We start from the raw sequence: 14470 nt of genomic DNA on the forward strand, positions 1-14470 counted from the left end.
ACAAACGCAGAGATCATGAAGCTACTACCATTGGGATGTTCTTGGAGGAAGAAGATACCTTAGTGATTAAATAATGCCCTGCTTGCTTTTTCTAATGGTTTCTGGTCAGCCTGGATTCAGAGAGCATGCCTAGATAACAGCCACTCACAAGAGGGGAAACATCTGTCACTGTCTTTATTTGATGTCGTATCATCCTCCCAACTATCTTAGTGATCGCTGAATTTCGTTTTCTCATTAGTAGCTTAGAGGTTTGTAGGTGCACTGGAATTTCATTTCTGGCTTACAATTTCCATTTCATGAAGGCCAATTTAAGGTGTAATTCAAAGTATCCTGAATTGTTAGATACAGGAGTGAAAAGTATGGTGAGTTGTTATTAACAAAGTATACTAGGTTTTTTTCACTAGTAGACTCCTCCTTCGAGACTCATCTATTTGAAATGATAACTCCTTCCCTCTCAGTTTGAAGAGATATAGAGGTATCCCCAAAAGTCTTGCAGAACCAAGAATGTTACTGCCATTCTTATCTATCCACACTTATTCAGCAACACTCTGCGGCAGCTCAAGGACAAACAATGTTGGAACCCTCTTTCTGCTACACAGTCTTGGATGAGTTAAAAAATGTTCTTAATTCTCAGTTTTCATATCTGTAAAATAGGAATAGTGATATTTCTATTTGTGAGGATAACATGGATAACACATGTGAAAGTGGCTTAGCACCATATCCAGCATATAGGAAACCCTCTATGAATGTTAGTCATTGTTACCAGCATACAGAACATAGGCAGTTATGAGCTTCAACTTGATTCTGTTTTGGGATAGGTATAAAGAAATAAAGAATACATGGTATCAGCGAAAGGTCCACAAACTTTTCCTCTAAAGGGTCAGAGAGTCCATCTGTTAGTCTCATGTGCCATACTGTCTCTGCCACAGCTACTTAGCTCTGTAGCTGTAGGGTGAAAGCCACTGTAGACAATACATAAGCAAATGAATGTAGCTATGTGACAATAAAACTTTATTTACAAAAAACAGACTTCAAGAGCCAAATTTGTTCCCTAGGCCACAATTTACCAATCCCTGGCTATAGGTCCTTGGGAGTTCCCAGTCAAATGCTATAGAAAGACTTGGACGACTTGTCAGGGCAAGCCGAAAGGAGACATGGACGAACTCCACTACCATACAAAAGAATGTGGAAACTGGGGCGACTGGGAGGTTAAGCTCTTGATTTCAGCTCAGGTCATGATCTCATGGTTCATGAGATTGAGCCCCATATGGGGCCCCATGCTGTCAGTGAGGAAGGAGCCTACTTGGGATTCTCTCTCCCTCTCTCTCTCTGCCTCTCCCGGACTCTTGCTCTCTCTGTCTCTATCTCAAAATAAATAAACATTAAAAAAAATAATGTGGAAACTGGTATTTTAGGGGAGATTACTCTATGAGCTTCCCAGAGATAGGTAAAAGTAAAAAGTATGTCCTAGAGCAAGTAGCTCAGGGATTGGTGTTTTGTTGTTGTTATTGTTTTCAATCTTGCATTTCAGGATAAGTAACTTCAACTTTAGAACAGAGGCTTCTCCGGGGTGCCTGGGTGACTCAGTTGGTTAAGTGTCTAACTCTTGGTTTCAGTTCAGGTCATGATCTCATGGTTTGTCAGGAGTTTGAGCCCAGCACACAGCCTGCTTGGGATTCTCTGTCTCGGGTCTCTCTCTGCCCCTCCCCCACTCATGCGGGCTCTGTCTCTCTCAAAATAAATAAATAAACTTTAAAAAAAAAACAGAGCCTTCTCTTTTTATTAGACATTTTCCTTGGGAACTCAGCTCCCCCTCTAGATCTTGAGAGTACCACAATTTTAAGAATGAAAATGTCTGTAGATTGATTGGTAGAAAATGCTGCTTCTCACTTCTGTCCCCTATGACTGCCATATGAATAGACAGAGCTGAGGAGTCATTTCTTTAGCAGTTTGTAAGGAAATGGAAAATACATGGGTAGCAGAAAAAATCATTCCCTTCCCTTACTGTTCTTATGAATATTATAAAGGAATGACAAATATCCATAAACAAAATTAGACTGTGAAAATGAGCCAGTGGCTTAGTAGTGGCTTAGAACACTTGATGGGTCACCAACGATGCCACATGTGAGGTGGATTCTGCCTCTTTGAAAGGAGATCAGCTGCAGCATGTAGTCCCGGGGTAGGATGGCAAGAACACACTGGGGCCTTTCTCAGGATCCCCACTTGGGAAAGGATTTATGGGAAATTCACACATTCTTAGTTGCAGACATTTAAATACAGCATGCAACACACACACACACACACACACACACACACACACACACACACAGTTCTCTTCATCAACAAAGTTGTAAAGGAACTCTATGTGCACCATACATCATATTATATTTTGACATTCAAAATGGCTAGTCCCTTCCAAGGTTTTTATTATTTAATTAGTGCCATTTCAAATGGGTCTGGTGCTTTAAACTATAGAAAAGAAATGAAGTCTGTCATGATAAGTCAAGTTTCTTATCAGATTTCTCTCTTTTTTTGTTGTTGTTTTACAGTTTTCTCCTTGTCTTTGGTTGCTTGATTTTGTCAGTGTTTTCCACCATCCCTGAGCACACAAAATTGGCCTCAAGTTGCCTCTTGATTCTGGTAAGTGATACATATGAGCAAAAATGTATATAAAGTTTATATAAGAACTGTGTATAATATTTATGCTATGCATTTTATCCCACCACAAAGTTCCATCTAGAAAAAAAAAGAGTTACTGTGAAGTATAAAACTTTCAAAGATCACTGAAATATTGGCCTACCATTTTACCTTTTAGCCAGTCCTCAGGAATGTATACAGATATTCAGCATTACTATTACATAGCAATATCTTATGTTGCAGTTACATCAAAGCCAGAAGGCAGGACTTGGAAGCAGTTTTACTTATGTTTATTTATTACAATAAGCAAATTATAAGAAGAATAAAAATATCCATGAGGTCTCTCATTACATTGCTAAAAATTAAAAGGTAGAGAGCATTTTCTAGTAACTGCAATGTGGCAGTAGGTAAGTGTAATTAGCCAAGAACTAGGAGAATATAGCACCTCATAAGAAAACAGAAGGCTCCTTCATGCTCTTTTCGAACAACAGACTACATTCTGAGTTTTGCTGCTAACACAAGTCACCTGGTAAGAAATTCTGCAGTTAGCTCTGTTTCCATTATGCTGTCAATCCTCAACCATACAGAATTGCTCAATTCATTTTAAAATGGAAAAAGACCCCAAGATATTTTAGTCTGAATTATTCTGGGCCTTTTAAGCTCTTTTACTTTCTATTACAACTAAACTGTATCGCTGTATACTCAAATTGCATCTGATTGAAAGTTTGGTTCATTTACATCCATTTTGATCCAGTCACTTAGTCCAAAAAAATATCAGACTTGACAGTCTCAGAACTGTCTCAATGAACTATAAGTTGGAACAACTCACTTCTATAAAACCTTGTGGACTACATAGAAGGAAAGAAAAAGAGGGTATGGGGTAAGCTGCCTTTTATGTGCCCTAATAAACAGATATGGGTTATGTACAGCAATAAACATTTAATATAAGAAAATTATCCTTACCTTGAAGATGAAGACTGAAAGATCTCAACTCATATAAACTGACTGGAGGGCAGCTGTTCCTGCTACCTATGCTTTCAGTTGGCCAGTTTGTGCTTAAAGTTACCAAGACTTCATCAAGTCTCCATCCTACATCAGAGAGAAATCATTGTTGAGCCTGGAACCAATCTATCCCAATTTGTTTCCATACAAATTGTGCTCAGCGGTATATTGTTAATGTTGAGGATGCTATTTCAAAACCAAACATAGAAAACAGACCAAAAAGCACACTGGGAATTTGCTTCACTTACAAGGTTTCCATTTGGGTAGCAAGTGGGCTTTTAGCCTTATGCACCCCTTTGATAACAACAAATGATCTGAGCCCAAGGTCTAAGGCACAGCTGGCCTTTAAGTTCATATACAGAATTACAAATAGGAATTTGAGATTGAAAAAGTAAATCTGATTTTTAGACTCAGAAACATGAAAAACTTGGTCTACTGCATGACCAATGATTATGAATGAATGAATCAAGCATTAAGAATCCCATAAAAAGGAATTTTTCACAATCAGGTCAAGGATTCAAAATGTTAGGTTTACATCGTTCAAATCTCCGAAACATAAATTCAGCCTTTGCTAATGAGTTTCTAAATAGTCCAAAGAAACATATTCCTAAAAATCCCAAAGCTGATTTTTACCTTGATTTTTAAAACTTTCTGAGCAGTGAACAAATTCATGAGAGTTTAGTAACTAGGGTGCATTTGAGTAGATAAGAATGTAGATATTGTCACATATTCCTCAGTTGTTTTCTTTGTGCCACCTTTATTCAGATATAATTGATGTATAACCTTGTGTAAGTTTAAGGTATGCCACTTGATGACACATATATATTGCAAAATGATTGCCACAATGAAATTAGTTAACACTGCATAATCTCATATCGTTACCATTTTGTGTGTGCCTGTGATGCAAACTTCTAAGATCTACTCTCAGCAGTTTTCAAGTATACACTACACTATTGTTAACTATAGTCACCATGCTGTGCATTAGATCCTCAAAACTTACTTATCTTATAACTGGAAGTCTGTGCCCTTGGACCACTTTCACCTTCCCTGCCTCAACCACCAGTCTTCTCTGTTTCTATGAGTTCAGGGGTTTTTTGTTTTTTAGATTCTACATATAAGTGAGACCATGCAGTATTTATATTTCTCTGACTTATTTCACTTGGCATAAGGCCCTCAGGGTCCATTCATGTTGTCACAAATGGTGAGATTTCCTTCTATTCAAGGTTGAATAATATTCCAATGTGTGTGTGTGTGTGTGTGTGTGTGTGTGTGTGTGTGTGTGTGTGTGGTTTTCTTCAGATATATACCCAGAAGTGAGACTGCTGGATCATATGGCAGTTCTATTTTTAATTTTTTGAAGAGCCTCCATATGGTTTTCCATAGTGGCTGCACCAAATTGCATTCCCACCAACAGTTCTCTATTCTCCACATCCTTTCTTGTCTTTTTTATAATAGCCATTCTAATAGGTGTGAGGTGGTATCTCACTGTGGTTTTGATTTGCATTTCACTGATGATTATTGATATTGAGCACCTTTTCAATTGAGTACATGCTGGCCATTTGTATGTCTTCTTTCCTCCCTCAGTCTTGAATGCCTTTGGATTTAGCAAAGCAGAAACCAGTCCCATTTGTTTTCAGCAATGCAGTAATTGCTGCAGATACATGTTCTCAGAAAGGTTGCTCTACTTCCCCAGGGAGAGTGCTTGCTTATTCTCCTATTGTTGCACTATAGGGATAAATGGTCAAGGTGTATGTTTTAAACCAAAGCGCACTCTTAAAACCTACCTAGAAATATGCAGACTGTGTTGCAGGTCTAAGGTTTCCCTGATGTTATTCTTCTGCATCAACATTTCTCCAAGAAATATGTTTTATTTAAAGGTTTCATGCTCTCCTGAGTTAGCTGAGTGAATGCTAAAATACACACACACACACACACACACACACACACACATCATGTAGAAAAAAAAATAATTCAAGTATAAGCTTTGTTTTTATTTTTGTATTTAGTAATTAATAAAATGAAAAAGCATGCACGTTTTAATTCTTTTTCACAATTAGTTAATCTAGGATATCATAAAAGTTCAGTTGGTTGTAAAATATTGGAAAAAGCCAAGAGATACCTTCTTAATGGTTTAGGGAATCTCATTTATCCTTTTAATATGTATGTTTGAGACAGTTAATCTGATTTGAAAGTCTGTCTATCCTCTGAACATCTAATCAAACAGAATTCATAGAACACAACTCTGACTAGCAATGTTTTTAGTTCCCAAGATAAAATATACCTAAAGAATTGCCATCCAAATAGTCATATGAATGGCTTTTAAAATGTTTGCAAAAATTTATAATAAAGTCACTTTTGTATACTTTTGGCCACAAATAAAGCACCAGAGAAATAAGTTTAGAACAACTCTATATAAATCATGCATCACGGTTGTATATTTTTTCATAGCTCTGTCCCATGTGGGCTTTTTTTTAACACTTTAAAAGATGTTCCCATATTCTAACTGTAATTCCATTTCTGTGCAAGTAACAAGCACCCACACTTCTGACGGAGCACATGACAGGCCAGCTGGCTCCTGGACAAACTTGCCAAGCCCCTCTGTGACATTCATGCTTTCCACCTGTGTTTGAGGGAACCAGTCTTTGGACTTGGTCTTGCTCTCACAGAGTCTTTGGCTCTCCATCTCCCATCCCAAGGGAAGAGGCCTCATCATTCTCATCTAGAATTGCACTCCCAATGCTACTTATAAACTTGTGACTTACTGGCCTTGGTTACCAGCCAAATGGATACACGCAAATTCTGTGTGAATTTGCTCTTTTATTCTTCCCAGTTGTGTGGACTGAGGTTTCATACTATGCACCAGGTTCCCTTATGGCTCTCCACAGAAACATGGCACAACAGCCCTAACAATGTGGTGTAGACTCTGGAGCTGGGTACAATGAGTCCAGATTCTGCTTCTACCACTCTTTATATGTGTGCCTTTGGGAAACCACTTCTCTGTGCCTTAGTTTGCTCGTCTGTTAAAAGTGGATAATAATACAGCCTACTTCATAAAGTTGTTGTGAGGATGAGTTAAATTCAATTGCTGAGAACAGGGCTCAGCACAGAGAAAGTTGGCAAATATTGTAACCACTGGTTCTTCCATATTAGTGAAGCCTAATAAGGACAGTGAACAGTGGAATATTTGAAATTGCTACATTTGAGAAAATATCACACTTTTCTAATAGAAAACAAGGATCTTTGCTAGAATTTTCTCACCACAAACACGGCTAATTATGGCAGCTTTCTTTTTTTCTATGACAGCTTTCTATACAAATGTGTTCATCTAACTAAAAGTGACTCCATGGCACACATTCACCATGAGGCCTGTGTTCATAACAACCACTTACTTTTGGTGACTAATGAAACATTTTTATTGTTGTAGTTCTTTGATAAATGCATCTGATGAAAATGCTCACGGCTTCGTAAGTTCTTCCCTCAATATCTGCATCTGCTGGGTGCAACGTGAGGCAGGGATAACTAGATCTGCCAGAATGGCTTGCTCTGCCCTCACTCTGCGGATAACATGTATGAACTCAAGACTATAATACAAAACTGTGTACCCACATACCGAAGGCAATTCAAAGCTGGTGTTAATTTCCTATGTCTTGTAAAGAATTCTTCAAAACTGAAGGGGAGCTAGCTAGCGTTTTTTTAAGTACCTTTCATTTATCCGACTCGTCGATTTCTTATTAAAACAAAAACAAACCATAAAAACGTTCAATTTAAGTAGTAGTTCTCTCATTTACCAAATGGCTAATTACATTGTGCAAGATCATGCACTGGGTCTAAGACAGAGCCAAGATGCCATCTTAGGCCTGGCTGATGAAAAGCCTGGGCTGTCTTCTCAGTAGCCAGCAACCTCATATTCTCCTGCCTCTTAGTCAAGACTGACAGGTACTACCAAAGTGCATTTGCTGCTGCTCAGTGAAGCAATCACAAAGGTGTAAGGCTTCTTTTGGGCTCTCTCTCTATATATATATGTCAAGTGATGCCTACAATCCTTTTACTTAGAATAAGTTAGGTTTTTTTTTTTTCATAGAAAGTGTACTTACTAAGTTATCATAAATGGGTGTATCAGTTTGGACCACTATAAGTTCTTTGTATCAAGAATTCTAAATACTGCTTTGTAAACAAGCAAAAGCCTGATCTGTGGGGTAAATAGTCAAGTATAAAGTTGTATTTTCTAGTCCCAGCTCACATTGCTCAGGTTATCGTGGTGCTGTTAAAGGAAACTCTTCTATTTCCAGGTTAAACTATTGTGGAAAGTTTTGTTTTGGTTTGTCTTGATTTCCTTAGCCTGAGGTCATATATTTTAGCATTTTGTATCCCACCTTCTTAAGAACAATGCTGTTTAGAGTGCAGTTCCTCTCCACTGGATAACTTCTGGCCTTCCAGATTAGTTTTAGACTAGTCATTTTAGGGCTTTAAATGCAGGTTGTTCAACCCACTGAAAATAGATGATCTCTCCACTTAATGAAAGTGATGTGTATTATATGTAGAATTTTCTCTGAAGATGGTCATTTCTAAAATGCCCAACCACAAGCAATCAAAAGAATGCCATTATCATTTTAAGGAAGCTAGTGAATGTCTCAGTATATTTGCTTCTCTACCCTCCTGCTGTGTTAGAAAGACTCCAAACCACAAATGGATTGTGCAAAGCATCTGGTCGAGTACTCAAACACATGGTCAAATATTCAGGTTTTCCCAAACATCTGGGTGTTTGGCACCTTCTAAACAGAGCATATGCAGATTTGCTAGTTTTGCTGGTTTTGCTTCATGTAGTGAAGCAAACATGGGTTTGCTGTTTCTTTGCACAATGAATCAGTTCCTGAATGTGTATGAATCCAATTTCGACAGATCTAATTATATACTAAATGCACTAGTGGAGCTTACTATTTAAAGAAAATCTGTAGTGAATTCTTTTGTAAAGTGAACAGTCCCCTTAAAAAGCTAATAACTACATAATTAATCTGTGTTGCATGTTTGTTTTCTTTTTCTAATATGGGTGCATGTGGGTTTTTTTTAATTGCTATATAAGCATCCATCATCTAACATGGCATTGAAGAATTAGAGGTGTGGCCACTTCCCATCTATCAGTATTAGGAGCGTGGAACATCAGCCACAAACACATGTACTAGTCCTTGCAAAGTAGAAATGTTTGTGCATAAAATTATATGGGTTTGATGTAGAAGATTACATTAAGTCTCTACATTTAAAGTTCTGGCATTAAACATTATAAGAGAAGATAACAAAGGATAAGGATAAGAATCCATTTGAGGATATTAAATCGTATGTTTGTAATGGAAGTGACAGAGTATGAGATATTAAGCAGTCAGATATGAGGAATGAGTGATCCTTCTTTATGTTTATCACATCTCTGTAATTTACTGCAGAAAGCTCTCAGAATACCCCAATGAACATTGAAAACTGCAATTATTTTCCTTTGCTTGTCTTTCATCAAGAAAAATGCAAATAAACTTTCAAATGATTCATGGAGACTAACAATCCTCATCAATCTGCTGATGACTGAAAAGAAAGAGCAGGAGTAGTTTAACACCTACGCTGAATCTTAACTGAGGGATAATAATATAGTAAGTTATCCTGTGAAAAGTATTTCAGATACCAGAGAAAAGGCTTGTTCGAGTTAAAGATAATGAAATTGTGCCTGAAAAAGACCACGTCCCCATCTGTAGTCAGGAAAGCAAGAACTTTACATATTTCTCATGTGAGTATCAGTGCCTGACCAAGTGGCCAATCTATCACAGAGCCACCCTGAGAAACTCTGTTTCCAGACTTGAGGAGCAACGCAGCAGACATCCTTAGAACTGTGAATGAACCACACTCCATTAGGTTCACGCCAATGCTGATGTCCTGAGCTCCACAAAAGTATATTCAGCTGAGAAAGAGAGAAGCAAGGTGATATGATGAACACCAGAGGGATCCTAGAAAATAACAGAGTCCAAGATGGTTGGCAATGGAAGGAAGAACACTCTTCCCTTACTACCCTTCCAGGCTTAAGTAATGTCCACCATTTGAAACCTGGGTCAAATTTAGTTACTTGCTCTTCCTGGAATAAACTGTGTCTTCCTTCTAATTTCCTTTGGCATGGGTTACTTGACATTGTATCTCCTCCCTTATTCATTTGTTTAACATAATTATGCAGCATCCATACAAGCAAGGCATTCTGTTGGGTGCTAAGGACATGGCAATGAATAAAATAGGCAAAATCTCTGTCCTCATGGAATGCACATTTTTATGGGGAAGATTACAGTAAACAAATTGTCAAATTGATATATTAAGTGTTATAAATAAAAGGAAAGCAAGAAAGAGGAATGGATAGTATATTTAGAGAAGTCCACTGGAAAGGGTTGCATTATAGCAGAGACTTAAATGAAGGTGAAGCAAAAAGCCATGCAGAGATTAGAGGAAAGAACATTCCAGGCAGATGGAACTTCAAGGATAAGAGCCTTGGGCAGGAGCATACCTAGTGAGCCAAGGAAGGGCAAGAAGCCCAACAACAGCTGAAGGAGACTAAGCTGGGGGTGAGTGAGGGAAAATGACGCACCGGTTGGACTATAAATTTCCTGAAAAGAGGCTCCAAAGCCAATTCAGCAACAGCCCTTAATATGGTGGTACCCGGTACAAATTATCAATAAATATTCTATGAAAGAAGAGGGCCAGTTGTTTAATTGCACAACATCAATATTGAAGTTTCACAGTATCGTAGATATAGCACCAAAAATAAAACAAGATGCAATACCTGACCTTAGAAAGCACGGGAGTAGGATTGAAGCCATTTAGGAAGCAATTGAAGTCATTCATACGAAGCATGATGGAGCCCTCAACAAAACAGAGGCACTGTGAACTGAGGAGAGGAGATGAACTAGAGCAATATAGATGGTTTAGAGGTTAAATCAAAACTGTAAATTCCGAATCATTGGTCGGTGCCTCACAGAGAGTCTGAGGAGGGCTCTTCTCAGAAGTGAGATATTCTGCCCCTCGCATACTACATAGCTCCAAATTGTTTGTTTCCTGCCTCATTTCAGATGCTATCTTCTCTCTGTAGATTTCCAGATATTTCCCTGGATCCTGACTAATTAATTCACTGCAGTTTTAACTCAAATATATATTAAAAGTTTCCTATACTCCAGTCTGTGCCAGGGACTGGAGTCTCAAATACGAATAAGACATTATCCCGCCCTGGAAGGATATCATAAAGTATATTCTCATCTACAACCTCTGACTGAGTCTAGAGCAAATTAAAAGCCTGGAAATCATGGGTTTGCAAAGAATAAATGGCGAAATTAGGAGATGAAATAAAAATGGGTTAATTTGTCATTTTTTTAATTCCCACTTTGAGACATAAGCACATGAGAGAATATACCTTTCTCATCTGTTTCTCATAAAAGTCACAAATAAGATTATCAAAAACTATTTTCAATATAAATTACTACGAATCGTACTCCTGTATTGAATATTGGGTTAGTGCCGTACAAAACCAAAAGCTAGAAGCAATGGGGTGGGTCCCCTTTCCCACACAGGCAAACATCAGGGGTCACAGTTAAGGTGAGAAGACACATCACACTTCTGCAAAGTAGATTAGAGAAAAATTTTCCAAGCTGTAAATGGCAGCTTGACAAACACCATTACAGGCTGGATTCAATGAAAATGCTGCAGACCTGGCTTCCTCTGGGGCTATAAATCACAATGAATCCACAGAACATTACTGGAAAATGGAGAACAGGAAAGAGACTGCGAGGGTGACAAGCCCTCCAGCCTTGGCTTGCCCGCAGACTAATTGAGGGAGATTCAGTGCTGCAAGATCGCAGCACCATGGGAAAACCTGGAAAGCCCTCCTCCCGAAAGAACACAGAAGAATAACCTTCACAAAGAAATGCAAACCCCAGACCCAGACCACCTTTGGGCGAGGTCAGGAGTAGAGAACGTGAGGAAACACCCCCTCCCCGAAGTGCAAGTGCCAGAGAGGACCCACTCTCTCACCCTCCCCACCAGTCACTCTCTTGAACGTTTTTTTTATTATTTTTTTAATTTTTAATATTTATGTGTTTTTGAGAGACAGAAAGACAGAGCACAAGTAGGGGAAGAGCAGAGAGAGAGAGGGAGACACAGAATCCGAAGCAGGCCGCAGGCTCTGAGCTGTCAGCACAGAGCCCAACATGGGGCTCGAACTCACAAGGTGCGAGATCATGACCTGAGCCAAAGTCAGTAGCTCACCAACTGAGTTACCCAGGCACCACATGAACGTTATTTTTTAAATCAGGTGAAATCAAGGATGACTCAACGTCAAAAGCAATCTTAAAAGAAAGAGGGGCGCTTGGGTGGCTCAGTCAGTGAAACATGCAACTCTTGATTTCAGTTCAGGTCATGATTCCAAGGTCGTAGGATCAAGCCCCATGACGGGCTCTGTGCTGACAGCATAGAACCTACTTGGTATTCTCTTTCTCTCTCTCCCTCTGCCCCTCTCCCCTACTCACGCTCTCTCTCTCAAATGAATGAATGAATGAATGAATGAATAAATAAATATGTTTTTAAAAATTAAAAAAAAATAAAGAGAAATCTCAATATAATTGGAGGTGTTATGTAGAAGTGTATGGGTGGTGAGCCTCCCTGACTCTTTGACTTCATGCTAATAATGACTGGAGAACCATCCATGTAAATCTGGACAGTTTTCTGTCCTACTTGGCTGACCCATCTTCTTTCCAGCAGGCTCCTTCCTCAGTCTCCTTCTGGTTCTCTTCTGTTCTGATGCAATCCTCTACAAAGTGCATGTTCAGCATCACAGTAGCCAGGCAAGGGCCAACTGACGCAAAGTGGATTGTATAACCAGGTTGGGGAGGTTGTCTGTTCATAGAGTTGGAGAGTCTAAGCTGGGGGTCAGAGATGAGAAGCACCCAGCTACGTCTGAGGGCAGAGGTTGTGAGGACATACATTTCCTTGAGTCACCTCTACAGACAGAAGGATATTTTTTTTCTTTGCTTTATCTTGTGCTGCTTGCTGATTCATTCATTCATTTATTCACTCATCAAATATTCACTGAGCACCTACCAGGTATGCTGTGAGCCAGAAGCCTGGCACACATCACACACCAGCTGTACACTGAGATACTCATACAGTCCCCATCCTTGTCTGCGATGGTTCTTTAAGATTATTTTTCTAGTTAAGTCAGGTGGAGAATTTTGACTATTATGCGTATGCAGTCTATTCTGTTTCCATAATGCAAATCACCTCATATGCAATTGTAAATAGGGTAACGATGTCAACGTAACATGGAAGCTAAAGATGATTTTTCCCAAATAACAGCAGCTGAGCGTAAAGCATACCAGCCTAGCTAAATGCAGCAAAGCTGAAAAAGTACAATACTGCCCATATCCACTCTTCAGGATGAGCACTGGGTGTCATATGCAGGAGATGAATCACTGGGTTCTACTCCTGAAGCCAAGACTACTCTGTGTTAACTAACTTGAAAATAAAAAAATTAAAAAAAAAAAAAAACCACAATGGTGCCCATATCCTCCTTCTAATTTTGGACACTTGCTCTGCCTTGGAAGCACTTATAAGTCAATTTTCCCTAATCTTATGCAAAAGACACAAATGTAAGGTTAGAAAGGAAATAATCCATCTTTAATATCACTGCATTTTGTGCAAAGCCTATGCCTTCCTCTCTACCTATGACATGTGATATAGGGCCCTTGTCCTCATGATCCAACCACCTGTGCCCTTCCAGACATCCCCTTCCATCAAGCTATCCTCACATTGGTGTAGGTGAAGTCTGGAATTATTGCAGCATTTCCTTGTTAGAATTTGATAAATCTTTTTAAATGCACTAATGTCTTATTAGGATTGTTGTTTTCACTAGATTTCTTTTTTTAAGTTCCATAGGTTTCAGGGCGCCTGGGTGGCTCGGTGAGTTGAGTGACCAATTCTTGATTTTGGCTCAGGTCATGATCTCATGGGTCATGAGTTCAAGCCCTGGGTCGGACTCTGTGCTGACAGCGTGGAGCCTGTTTGAGATATTCTCTCTCTCTCTCTCTCTCTCTCTCCCCCCACCCCCGCCCCCCGTCCCCACCTCTCTGTTTTCCCCAGCTCACCAGGAGTTGTTTCTTTCTCCTCTGTGTTCTGGGGTCCTGCACAGCTCAGAGAGAATGGTCTATAGTAGTGGGTGGTCTTTAACAGCGTTCGTTGTCCTCCACTATGATCACTGATTTCCGAAGATGTATTTCATTTCTGCAAGGCTGAAAACTACATTAGAATAGGGACTATATGTTAGTAGTCTTTGTATTTCCTAGTATGCCTGGGCCTAGCATATAGGAGATGTTCAATAAATGTGTGAAAACTAAATGTCCTGGCCATCCAGTCTAAAGAAACTGGTAGTAATTCTCCACGTGTATCCCTGTTTTGTTGTCTCTATAGCATCTACCATTATTTGATATTTTCTTGCTTATTTGTCACTGTTATTCATTACTGATTTCTGTCAACACAATACAAGCTCCATTAAGAGTGGCCCTTGGGGGCGCCTGGGTGGCGCAGTCGGTTAAGCGTCCGACTTCAGCAAGGTCACGATCTCGCAGTCCGTGAGTTCGAGCCCCGCGTCAGGCTCTGGGCTGATGGCTCAGAGCCTGGAGCCTGTTTCCGATTCTGTGCCTCCCTTTCTCTCTGCCCCTCCCCCGTTCATTCTCTGTCTCTCTCTGTCCCAAAAATAAATAATAAACGTTGAAAAAAAAAAAAAAAAAAAAAAAGAGTGGCCCTTGTTTTGTTCATCACTTTCTCC

The 14470-nt window shown here is 39.3% G+C and overlaps 1 protein-coding gene across 6 annotated transcripts in view; it reads left to right on the plus strand.

Annotated features, from left to right (window-relative positions):
- KCNQ5 (potassium voltage-gated channel subfamily Q member 5) overlaps positions 1–14470 on the plus strand; it is a 528440-nt gene that overhangs the window by 348827 nt on the left and 165143 nt on the right. For all 6 annotated transcript variants that reach the window (XM_086707225.1, XM_025926156.2, XM_086707224.1 and 3 more), the window contains exon 2: positions 2550–2640. In XM_086707225.1, the coding sequence (XP_086563351.1) occupies positions 2550–2640 (91 nt within the window). The remainder of the gene's footprint in view (positions 1–2549; positions 2641–14470) is intronic.

The sequence above is a fragment of the Puma concolor genome, chromosome B2, assembly GCF_028749965.1.
Source record: "Puma concolor isolate L17-30 chromosome B2, mPumCon1.1.hap2, whole genome shotgun sequence".
In the NCBI taxonomy this organism is placed as follows: domain Eukaryota; kingdom Metazoa; phylum Chordata; class Mammalia; order Carnivora; family Felidae; genus Puma; species Puma concolor.